This window comes from Phasianus colchicus, chromosome 8 (assembly GCF_987193195.1).
Source record: "Phasianus colchicus chromosome 8, bPhaCol1.hap1.1, whole genome shotgun sequence".
NCBI lineage: Eukaryota > Metazoa > Chordata > Aves > Galliformes > Phasianidae > Phasianus > Phasianus colchicus.
Window position 1 is genome coordinate 7,211,808 of NC_143443.1, and position 12,339 is coordinate 7,224,146.

The window sequence follows — 12,339 nt, forward strand, 5'->3', positions numbered from 1 at the left end:
GTGCATGCTTTCCTGCATACCACAAATATTGCCATGCAAAAAGGGCTGCCTGCACCACCAGTGCCCGCTTTTTGACTGATCCGGCTTCCTTGAGTTGACACGGCAGTGAACTAAATAAGACCGCAGTCCCATAGATCCATTTCAGGACCTGAATCAAATCTAATTTAGTTTTTTATTGATCTCTATTGGGCGTAGTTATCTTTGAAAGTCAGAGCCCCACCTTGGAAATAAAGCCCTCATCCCTCATGGCTTTTTCATCTTTGCTTCTACTTCTTTATCACCATTTATCTTTATCAGTTTCTGTGATGTTATAGCCAGAACACTGCACAACTGAGGAATGCGTCCAGCATGTGATGAAGGAGTGAATCTGATCACACGGGGATGAATATATACAGGTACTTTCAAAATGATTTGTTCGCTCTTGGCTTTTCTCACTTTTGATGTAATATTTTCCCAGATACTCTTTTTAATCTCATATTTTAGTCTTTAGAAATATTGTGTTTTCATTAATATTGTGAATATAACCATTTTTCTTTTACATATTGCTGTGCGTAAGATGTGTACTAAATCAGCACAGTGCTTTCTGTGTGGTTGCCTTTTTTTTTTTAATGTGGACTACATTGCATGTTGAAATATTTGTCATAGTTAGATGAATAATATCACATAAAGAAAGCGTTACAATTATACAAAAGATATTTCTGCGCTCTGCCCTGTTTTCATTGTGCTTTAATGGGTAATGAGTGCAACCTGAAATTTCTAACTATCTGAGTTCAGTTTTGGGCCCCTCACGACAAGAAGGACGTGGAAGTCTTGCAGCTTGTCCAGAGAAGGGCAACGAAGCTGTGAGGGGTCTGGGCATTGGCTGAGGGAACTGGGATTGTTCAGTCTGGAGAAGAGGCTTCGGGAAGACCTTATCACTCTCTAAAGCTACCTGATAGGAGGCTGTGGTGAGATGGAGGTTGACCTCTTCTCCCAGGTAACAGTGACAGGACAAGAGGTAATGGCCTTAAATTGTGCTAGGGGAGTCTCGGGTTGGCTATTAGGAAAATTTCTTCTCAGAATGAGTGGTGATGCATTGGCACAGGCTGCCCAGGGAGGTGGTGCAGTCACCGTCCCTGGAGGTGTTGAAGAAACGTGGAGATGTGGCACTGAGGGGCGTGGTTAGTGGGCATGGAGGGGATGGGTTGATGGTTGGACTAGAAAATGTCAGAGTAGATATCAGAGTTCTTTTCCAGCCTTAATGATTCTGTGATTATTGAGCATGTTATTCAGTTCTTGCCATGTAGTCAGTGACCTGTTTTCTTTCTGAAGAAAGAAAGAAAGAAAGAAAGAAATCCTTCAAAATAGGGAGAAAGAACAGCTAAAGATTCATGAATGTGTAACTGCAGAGAGAGAAAAGACTCGGTATTTTGCATAATATGGGCAACTATTCTCAGGCACATTTTCTTGAATAAAAGGAATAATACCAGATGAATTTATTTGAGGATGATGCTTGTATGTGTTTTCATTAGGGACTAACTTCAGCTTCACAGTATGTACCTGTGCAAGGGATAAATAATAACTCCTCATATCTTTTGTGAAGTCTGTCTGAGTTAGGGTTCATGCAAGTCAGTGTGTCTTCTGAAGTGGCATGTGCTGATGTTCTGCAGAGGGTCTGTTAGGATGGCTATTTTTTGAAGCTTTGTTCTATATTGTTTTCCTACAGAGGTGGTTTTTGTTTTTTTAAACGGAGTGACATTTTTTTCCATCTTTTCTGATCTTGTACTATTCATGAGCGGTGTCTGCAGCAGCGCAGGGAGAAGTATGACCAGAGTGTCCCTTTTAATCGGGTCGTTCATTGAACGTATCTGCACTTAATCCTGATAATGTCAGGATAAAGAAACACAGCTTAGCAGAAAAATATGCATGGTAATTTTAAATAGAAATCCAGTCGAACAGAATTGAAATTAATTTTTTGAGTACCTGGAAATTAGATGCCTAGTGTTTTTCTATTAATAGATCTATCAGGCTTTAAAACATTCAGATTAGGTACCAGCACTAATTGATAGCTGCATGCTAAAAGAGGAAGGATTTATTGCAGCTCCTCAACTAGAGACATTAGCATTCTTTTGCAGAAGTAGGAAGTTTTATTTTTAAGAACAGGCTGCTGGAGGAAGGTGGGGTATGTTTAGCATGGCGGGGCTGGTTCTGTGTGTGGGGCTGACAGCATCTGGATGCTTAGGGATTAGGACTCAGGTAGAAACAGGAGATGGTGTAATGGTTTAGAAAGTGAACAGCAAAGTTAAGCGACAGGGTAAGTGCTCAGGCACAGTGCTGAAGCTAACACGGAAGGCATTCACAGCAGTCAGAGCAAAGCAGCGTTTCTGCAGTGGCATGCAGTGCCAGGATGCAAGCAGGCACGCAGAGGTGCAGCAACCACCCCAGGCACAGTGCAGCCATGCCATTCACATCCGCTCCTGCTCCTTGCACCTGGAGCTTCTCAGCAGTAACCAGGGGTCCCCAGGGGCAAACAACAGCAGTGTCATGCACACCTGCTAGCAGCATCCCTCAATAATATCCTCTCTTTGCTGCAGTTGAGAGGAAAGAAGAAAGTGGTGAGGTACTGGAACAGGCTGCCCAGGGAGGTTGTGGATGCCCCGTCCCTGGAGGTGTTCAAGGCCAGACTGTATGGGGCCCTGGGCAGTCTGGTCTAAGCATTAGGTGGAATGGTTGGTGGCCCTGCGTGTGGCAGGGGGGTTGGAGATTCATGATCCTTGAGGTCCCTTCCAACCCTGGCAATTCTGTGATTCTGTAAAGGATTCAAATATTGGATGTATTCATGCGTTTTCCTCCTGGGATGGCAATATGTTTAGAGAAAGTCGGTGGATGATTATATTTACACACTGGAAAGGCTTTTTGATACTAAGCAGTCACGGTAGTACGAAATAAAAGCTTTGTTTTTACAGGCAGTTTAAAGTGAAAGGCAAATATTTAATACTCAGAATGTTCTGTTTCTAATTGTGTAACCCAATTTGATGTTTTGACTACCTTTATATAGTGGCTAACAAAAGCACGTATGAAAACAGGTACTGAAATCAGAATGAGTTGTTGCATGTGTCCACCAAGGTGCTAGCTGCCATAAATGCTGCGATGTTGTAAAGGTATTATTAGTCATTTTAGGAAAGACAAATTCTGAGAGCTTCAGCAGAAGCTGAAGGCTTATCTTGTGTTGCTATATGCCTGTTGGATGGCATTGAAAGAAATAACAAAAAAAAAAAAAAAAACAACGACCCTTTTATTCATAACAGATCCAAGAAATTGAGAGTTAACGACTTGTCCCAATCACCTTAAGGACAGCTGACCATTTTCTGTTGGTCTTAAAAAGAGCTGCCGCAAGGCCCTTTGTGACTTACGAGAATACCACTGTAAAAAATGAATTCCTGGACTCATTTGTTCTGCCTGCCCTGAAAGTAATGGCATGGCTGGTTTCTCACCCAATCACTGAGGTCCACAGCTTGCTCTCACCCGAAAAGAAGCCTGGCTTCCCTTATTTTATTGCTATGTTCTGTGATTAGGCTTAGAACTTTAAAAAATTACATCCTATGTGCATCATGCTGCTGGTGCCATTACAGTAGGCTAATTGCCAGGATACAGACTACTGATAGCTGACACACACATCAGGTAATTGGGGCTCCACTGTAGTATGGTCATGGATGAGTCAATGTTGGAGAAATCAGGTCAGTAAAAGCTCTGAATATGTATTTTTTAGGGGGAACAAAAAAAGTAATTTCTGGCCTCTTCTCATTGCCTCACAGTCACTGAGAGAGAAAGATATCATAAAAATGACACATGACCTAAAAATAAGACGGCTTTTATTTTATATTTGGACTGGAAGAATAGTTTGTTCTGTGGCAATTTTTCTTTTCATTTTTCTTATCTTTAAGCAAGGTGGCATTTAAAGTAGACATCCACTTTGCTGGAAAGAAAAGCAAAGAAATGTAGTGCAAATTATTGCTGGGGAGGTGGATAATGGGAAAGCAAGAGAAAGGCAAGGGACAGAAGGAAAAAAGGGAAAGTGAGGGCACTGAAATACATTTGTGTGGGTTGGTTTTCAAAGTCTGTGGCAGGGAGAGGTAGTCAAATGTCTTCACAGTTAAACACATAAATAAAAATGAGCTGCTGTGTTAAAGGGGAATACCCATGAGTTGTCCTTGAAGCAGCGATAGGTAGGCATGGTTGAGAGTAAACTTACTAACTGTGACTGTGTATATCATGGGCAGATGAAACTTTTGGCACTACAGTTCAGCAAAGTAAATGCCCCAAGATTAAAAAAAAATGTATAAAACAAAGACATCGTAATAGGTTTTTTGTGTGTGTTTTTTTTTTTTTTTAAGTAAGTTAAGTTATTTTTACAACATTAATCCTACTCCTTACAAAGACTTTTTACAGTGGTCTCAAACATTAGGAAAATACATAAAATAGAAAAAAAAAAACCCCGTGCATTTCATGCTTTGAAGTTTGCCTGATAGTTGGGAATGTTGTCAGGTAGAGTAGGTTAGATGGAGTAGGGTCAGGAGGGAGGGAGGGCTCTAGACTGACCAGCATACGTACCTGTCTGTGATTTTTCACTGAGTCAATTACTGTGTTAGAGTAAAAACGTGAGCGAAATCATAATAGATAATTCAAAGGCTTAAATGCTTATCAAAACACACCTGGTCATAATTAACTGTACAGTTTCATTTGTCCAAATATCTATTATGTGCAACTACATGAATATCATTGTTGTTGACTGACACTTATACTGTATAAGCAAGAGACAAGATTTAGCTTATTTGCAAGGAAAAGCAAAGAGCATACTTCCAGCAATGGCCTGAAATAAAAAAAGGGGTGGGGGATGAGGGAAGTATTACTGCAAATTACCTTCAGTTTGAGCTCCACAGGAGAAGTGGTGATGATGCATGGAGCTGTTGGTTATTTGCCAGCGTTAAACCAATGTTGAAGGTGATCTGTTTTTGTCTAGAAGTATTACCTACAAGTCCTGCTGCAAAAGACTTCTCCAAAAGAACAGATTCTTTTTGAACTGTGATCTGAATAATGTTTTTAAACGCTACTACTTTCACCTCTTCTCCATCTTATGATCTGTTACCCCAGTACGTGTTAACAGTTGCTTAGTCGTGTGTTTGTAGATGTTAGGTATAAAGACTTCATCAGCATTTGAGAGAGAAATCTCTTACTTGGAAATTGCTTTTTTACTAAGTAGTTCCTTGCTAGGAAAGACTGACTTTCCACACATCACGACTAACATTGCAGAAATACCGGTTGTACTGAAAATTCATTCCCCTTTTTACTTTGATAGAAGCCTGCATGAGCTGCCACCCATAGCAGACAAACTTTTTGCTTGAAGTACTTTAAGGTGACCTTCCAACCTAAGACATTCTATAGCAGCGCTCAGCCAACTCAGTGCAAATAGTATTTTATTCATTAATTTTTGTCTGATCCACAGATAACCTTTTGATTATATTATAGAAAAGAATTTGACATAGATGAGACTTAACTGTGACGTCAACTGAGCAGATTGTTGTAATGATGAGAAAAGGTATACTTACAATTATAAGCTATAGTGATCAGCAGCTAGGCTGATACTATATTTTTCTCCTAAATGTTATTTAGACTCCTGATAACGTGTTTACAGGTTATCTTGACATAAGACACCATATGGCAGTAAACAAGTCGGTGGTAACAAGAGCACATGTGAGACAACTGTGTCTCTGTTTACCCCTTTCTCAGTCACCCCAGAAGCACTCTGAGTTGAAGCTTTTGCCTAGAGACAGCTGAAGTTTGTTGTAGACTTTCCAGGTGTTTGGGTGGCCATCTGGAACATGAATAATTTAATGAACACAAGAACCACTCCAAGGCTGTGTCTTTCAGAAGGATGTATCACTAGGATGAATCATAGGATCACAGAGCAGTGCCAGGCTACACTATCTTGGGCCTTCACTTCCCTTCCATTTCCTCTCATAGTCTTATGCCTCTTCCTTATCAGCTGTGCCCTACACATTATTTCAGAATCATGCTAAGCGCACAGCCCGTTTTTATCCTATTCACAGCCCTCCAAGTGCTTTACCCAGTACTGCATACATTTAACTGAGATATTCCACGCATCAGACTTAGAAAAAAAGACCTTTATGACTCTGCTGTTGCCATGACTTGAAAGCATCATTTAATAATAGTATTGATGCACTAGGAAACATGTGTTTGTACATATCCAACACACACTTTATTTCATCTTTTTCGAAGAAATTACAGTGCAGAAGGGAACTAAATTGATATCCAGCACCTCACCTTTGGAATGATTACCTTCTGCTCAATAACCAGCTCTGGAGAGGAAGCCAATGCTCATCTCAAACAAACAAGGCTCAGTTGTTTAAATGTGGGACCAAATCCTTCTTCTAATTCAAAACTTTGATTTTCTGCCCTTCTGCTTGTTTTGCTCAGAGGAATTCCTCATTTCTTTCAGTGAATATCTGACCTCAACCTATAACAGCACCGAAGTGAGGTCATTCTTGCCAAGTCTAAGAGACAGTATAAAAACTTCCAGCAGAGCAGCTCTACCAGGCTGCACCAGAAGGACATGCAGTCTGATACGGCAAAGTACAGAACAAGTTTGCAGGGATTTGTCCTTAGTACTCTCCTCTCCTCTAGCCATTTTCAGGTCGGAGGACTTCACACATGGGAATGTGTCAAAGATGTCCCTTCTGTTAGTCAAGGCTCATCTCTGATACATACAAAGTTCTTGCATACATAAGGCCCCTTGACACTGCTACAAACGCATGCAAACCATTTAGAATAAAACTTGATATTCAAATGCAAACAATAATAATAATAATAATAAAAGAAAGCAAGGAGAATGGAAAGTGTATTTGAAATCTTAAGCCAGGCAGATCTCATTAAACTTACTCAGAAGAAAAATCAGATGAAATAAGGAAAGGTTTGTATCCTTCTGCTTACCTTCATCTTCTGTAGGGCACTTCTCTGTCACAGCTGGGATGAGAAGACAACTGCTGTTAGATATAGCAGCACATCTGTGGCATCAGTCGGTGACATGCACCAGAGCTCTGGCAGCCCAGAAGGTGTGCTGAGAGACGGCATCAGAGTCTGCATAGCTAGGGTTACAGTAGCTTTAGAGAGGGCACTGGGGTGGCAGTGTCCTCCAGAGCTGGTGCTGAGGGACCCTGCAAAAGAAAGCGTAATCATATCAACAAATGGGCTGCACAGACCTTGAAATTACATCGCCATATGTGAACAGTCCACTTCCACGGTTCAACTCTGTCCTGATGACCCAAGTCTTTGGGTCATTATATTGGAGGTAAGTGCTTTGCAGATCTAGACAGAACCCCTGTCCCAGGGGGTCGAGGATCTGTACGCTACAACCAGGTGCTCAAAGCAGGAGAGATGTGTCAGTAACTTCCAGACTTGGAGCCCCCTATTATAGGTTCCTGCTAGAAACATTTCTTATGAATATTTTACAACCCTTTTAAAATGTATTCATTTTGCACAAATATCTTTTGTGTTTGATGTCCATGAATATTTATGCCGCTGGATTTCACTGTGCAAAATCTGCATGGAAAGGTATTCTGAATCCACTGTCTGGCATGCTCAAGTTAGCACGCTCCCTGTCAGAAAGGAGTGCCTTTTGGAAGCAGCTGTTGTGGCTTCACACACTATTATGCAAAATAATATTTTATAATTCAATGATATGTGATATTTCATAACTTGTATGTTCTACATTTTGCTTTATATCGCATACTTCTTTATAGTATGTATGTAATATATATAATACACTATATATGAGGGCTGTTCTGAAAGCAGTAGCTCTTATTTTATTATGCTGGCCGCTGACACCAGAGGCAAATGGTGGTATGGCAGCAGAGCTTGAACTTTCCCACCAATTTCTGTTACGTGTCGCTGCTGTGTGACACGGTAGCAGAGGGGCAATCTGACACAATGCAGCAAAGATGTGGCATTTAATTCCTCTAGTAAAGGAGTACTGATTAATGAAATGACAGTCTGGTACTTTTCTATTAATCCATATTCTATTTTAGCTGTGTTAACGTTCTGGTTGCCATTCAACTACTCTTGTAGAGAGAGTACAGAAGTACGGCAAAAGTCTTTACAACTGCAGGTCCCCCCTTCCTCCATGATCACAGGTAATGCAGCCTCCAACTGGGAGACAGATGTTCAAATGTCTCCAGTCTGCTGTTGCTTAGTACAAAGCCCTCATTATCACATTGCCAGACACACTGGAGCTGAGTTATGGGTTTTAGTGTTGTGGTTTCATCTCAGTCTGCGTGAAGTGGTGACTGAGCTGTAGTAAGCATTTTTTTAATCGGAATACTTAGCAAAATTTGTAGGGTTTGCTATTTTCTAACTCGTATAATTAATAATAGAGTTAATAAAAGCATCCTCTCTTTGTGGGGGTCACCATCAGGTCTTCTCCTGGCTTCAATACCAACCTTGGTTGCAGCTGCGAAGATGTGCTGAGCCCACCGAGGCCTCTGACACGGGAAGGACCTGGGCACCGGGTGCCCGCAGTGCTGCTCGGCTCCCAGCAGGAGGTGGGGAGGGACAGCAAAACTTCAGTCTCAAGGTAATGACACACAAAAGGTCGAGGATGTGACGGCAGGAGCTCCAAAGCTGTATCTCCTAAACAGAACGGCAAAATGAAACTAATACTTCTTAGTGAAGTTAATACTGCTATAACCTTGTCATATAGTGCTTCAAGAAACGGGCCTCAGGGTTTCCCACCTCTGAAATAGATGCCAGAAAGTACCTCTTTGCATTCAGCAGGGCCAGGATCAGACTTTTCCCATCCAATTTCAGGTCATAAACTGACTGACTGACATAGTGTTCTCATAAAAGAAGGCTGGTCATATGGTTCGGTTGTCCATTTCAGCCTCACAACATTGCACTTCGGCCGTGTGATTAGAAGCAGCATCCTCCTGTCTTGTAGGGGATATTTCTCTGCAAATGAGCTGTTACATATAGCTAACTCCACAGTCTATGAAAAGAAAATAAATTCAAGTAATGGGGGGAAAAAAGATAAAATCAAGAAAATAAGGGTCATTAAAGGCCCATTTATATAACATGGTGATGCATGTCAGCAAAGTCACACGTGGTTTGAATTAAAACTCTTAAAAAAAGTGACAGCCACACAGCGTGGCCAAGATTCTGACCATCTTTTTGGTTTCCACAGCTTTTACACAGAGCACACGTTTTGAAAAATCAGTGCTGAACAGAAGCTTTCAAATTAGGGTAAGTATTCCTAAAATGACATGCTGCCTCTTTGAATGAAAGCAACTCTAGGATTAGAGCACCTGCTGGGGAACACCAGTGAGTAGAAACAAACTTCCTATTCTTCAGACTTACAGACTTTTAGTTGTTCATTCCAGAGAAGGTTCAATTTTTTGGTTGTTTTCCTTTTTGCAGAGCACACATTACCGTCAGTTGCAATACTAATGGACATCAACATAAACATCATCTCCAGGGCTGTTCAATGAAACTATCTAAGGCTGATTGTCTTGAAATTAGCTTGACTCGTATCCGAAAATTGCCAGTGATTAGCTGATTATGGTTTGAATTGAACTCAGATTGCTACAAAAAGTCAGCCTCGGATATATTCTAGTAAATGATGCCTTGGCTGCTGCCAGCACTTGCATTAGGGATGAAGGTCTATCGCTGCATCACATTGACGGCAGTCACTTTAAAATACATATTCTGCCTGGGGAGAATCTCTCTCCTGGGGGGAATGCTGTCTTCCTACTTTTTAGCCTACTCACTAGGTGAAAAAGTAAAATAAATTTGGGACATGGCTAACAGCAGAGCTGATTAAATTCCTCCCTATGAGAGGAACCTGCTGCCCCTTTGCAAATACAATTATTATAATTAGAGGAGCAGCTCAATCCTGGTCTTTTACTGAGAGTCATCTCTTCTACACCAGGGGTACGTAACATTTAAAATAAAATAGTCTGAAATAAATCAAACACTAACAATGCTGAGCAACAGACATCAGTTGCACTGAAAAAGAATTCATGCATTATTTTATCCTAATTATTAAGTGATGTGAAAACGTTTGATTAAATCCTGCTGATTTATATGTTTTGATACAAACAACAAAAGGTGTTATCGTTGGTTCCACTGTCCAGAACTACAGGGAAGACATGCATTTAACACTTGTATGGGTCTGTATTTCTAGTGGCAGAGCTAAACACCGTTAGCTCTATTTTTGGCTAGGATTTGTCTGTCTACAAGACAAAATAGTAGAATTTTTCTCTGTGTGCCTGTGGCAACCAGGACAATCATCCTGGACTTGCACGTGGGGTAAGAAGAGCTGTGGCCCTTAAAAAGGGTGGTCATGCTGCATTTTTTTGTGTGTTTTTGTGCACAAGGCATGGCAACCCTGGCTCTGAGGCCTTAGCTGGCTCCAACGCTCAGCTACAAGTCTCCAAGCAGTGCCCATGCACACGAGTGCGGGGCTGGCCCATACAGTGCTCAGAGAGCGGAGAGTGGAGATTCCCCCAGTGCCTGCATCAACTCCTCTTCTGTCAGCACCAATCACGATACCGTAACAACTAACGCAGGATGGCAGCCATTTAGCAAGCTTAAAAATTTAATTTAGAAACAATAGCAGGTCATTTAAATAATTAAATTCAAAAGAACACTCAGGCGACTCGCAACACCGTAATGGTTTCATTGTGTTTGACATCAGCACGTACCTTAACTGCAACTCTACTTCTAAAAGTGCAAGAGGTGAGTGAGAGTCAGTGTGTCCTTGGTGCTCTGATGAGTCCTGATGCCCAAGGGGGGCTGCTGCAAGGCCCAGAGCCTCAAGCACCCAAAGTGCTATGCTGTATCCTTTGACTTGGCCTGAGTTCAAGGGGAAAAAAAACAAACAAAACAAAAACAAACAGGATATCGCTGCTGTTGTGCTGGCTGCTCATGGAGGTCCATCCCTGGTCCTAGTCCTGAAATGCCTCAGCTGCCTTCAGAAGCGCTATCAGTATCTCTGTGAAGGCAATGGGGTAGCCTCAGGCACCTGCTGCTGAAGGGAGCAGAAGGGCTGCATGCTGCTCTGCCACAGTGCCAGGAGCGAGGTGGGCTGCTCTGCCAGAGGCTCCTCTTGGCAAGCCGCGTAAAAGTGCCTGGGAAAACATGACTAGGAGCTCAGGGTTGCCAGTTGGTATGCGTGCCCATTCTCAACACAGATTCTTATTTTTGGAATCCAAATTAAAATAATTAATAACCCAAATCTTTTCTGAATTTGAACCTCAAATGGATGATATGAACACTGCTGATGTCAGCTTAAAAGTACTATATAAATACAAATTGCTTATGTGTGTTAGCTATTTCTGCATGCCTAATTACTTGGTCAGATGCCATAGGTAAGCAATGTTTAAGAACACGTTCTCTTTACCATGAAGTAAAACACAAACACAGCAGACTGACCATGCAGAATTTTCTGTTTCAGGCATGAGGTTTGGACGTGGCTGAGGAGACGAAATGTTAGCTACTGGCAGGTGAGGAGACAATCTTTTGAGCATTCATTTGGAATATTAGCTCTTAGACCGCATGGCAGCATGAAACAGCTGCGGACTGCAGGTGTCCTACCAGCAACTAATGGCAGGTTAAGCTATAAGCTAATGACACACGGAAAAGGAGTCTTGCAATGCCAGCAGCAAATCAGCCCGCTCTGCAGTACCTTCAGACCGCCAACCCCTCGGGTACCAGCCACACTGCCATGTCCTGCTGACGTGCCAAGGCACTGCTAGGAAGAACACAGGGTGTGCAACCCCCGATCAGCCTCCTAGGATCCACATTTCTGCTCCTGAGGATCACCTTCAGGTGAGTCTAGTTAGGGATAGCACCCCATTACAGTCCCATAGCACCCCATGAGGCTGCCGCCTTGGCACCCTCACCCCACCGCAGTATTTGCCTCTCCCACAAGGCATTCTGCAGGGTGGCCATCTAATTGCTATAAATGCAGGGCGCTGTCAGGTGGAAATATCACACTGATAGCAGCCAAGGAGCAGGCACGAGGCCTGTTCAGCCATCTAGGGACCGAGGCAGCAAATTTCAGTCAGGCCAGGAGGCAGATGGTGCCCTCGTTAGCAGTCACAGCAAAGGCCAGCAGTGAGGCACATCCCTAGTCTCCGCAGCTAAATTATGTAGCACATTGAAGAGACAGTGTACCCTTAATAAAATATTAACATTGAATATAAGATGCCTCTAGTTAAACTTAGTTGTATGTAGTAAATATATTAATTTTCAATAGTCAAAACAGTGTTGTTGACAGCACCATTCCTG

General features: G+C 42.1%; 2 protein-coding genes across 5 annotated transcripts in view; one reads left to right on the plus strand and one right to left on the minus strand.

The window, feature by feature from the left end:
* The window catches only part of LOC149917000 (uncharacterized), a 96,727-nt gene that overhangs the window by 79,187 nt on the left and 5,201 nt on the right, over positions 1 to 12,339 (plus strand). For 2 of the 4 annotated variants that reach the window (XR_016468663.1, XR_016468662.1), the window contains exons 4-7: positions 298 to 395; positions 8,468 to 8,626; positions 9,233 to 9,291; positions 11,504 to 11,877. Coding sequence is in view for 1 of the 4 variants with exons in the window: in XM_090144812.1 (XP_090000938.1) it covers positions 8,468 to 8,626; positions 9,233 to 9,257 (184 nt within the window). In the remaining 3 variants the exon portion in view is untranslated. Of the gene's footprint in view, positions 1 to 297; positions 396 to 7,204; positions 7,346 to 8,467; positions 8,627 to 9,232; positions 9,292 to 11,503; positions 11,878 to 12,339 lie in introns of those variants that run through there. The other 2 variants (XR_016468664.1, XM_090144812.1) reach the window with 2 other exon arrangements.
* The window catches only part of LOC149917001 (uncharacterized), a 515,322-nt gene continuing 510,095 nt past the window's right edge, over positions 7,113 to 12,339 (minus strand). Inside the window, exons 3-6 of the transcript XR_016468659.1 lie at positions 10,752 to 10,902; positions 8,810 to 9,037; positions 8,493 to 8,682; positions 7,113 to 7,211 (exon numbers count right to left, since the gene is read on the minus strand). The gene's annotated coding sequence lies outside the window, so the exon portion shown is untranslated. The remainder of the gene's footprint in view (positions 7,212 to 8,492; positions 8,683 to 8,809; positions 9,038 to 10,751; positions 10,903 to 12,339) is intronic.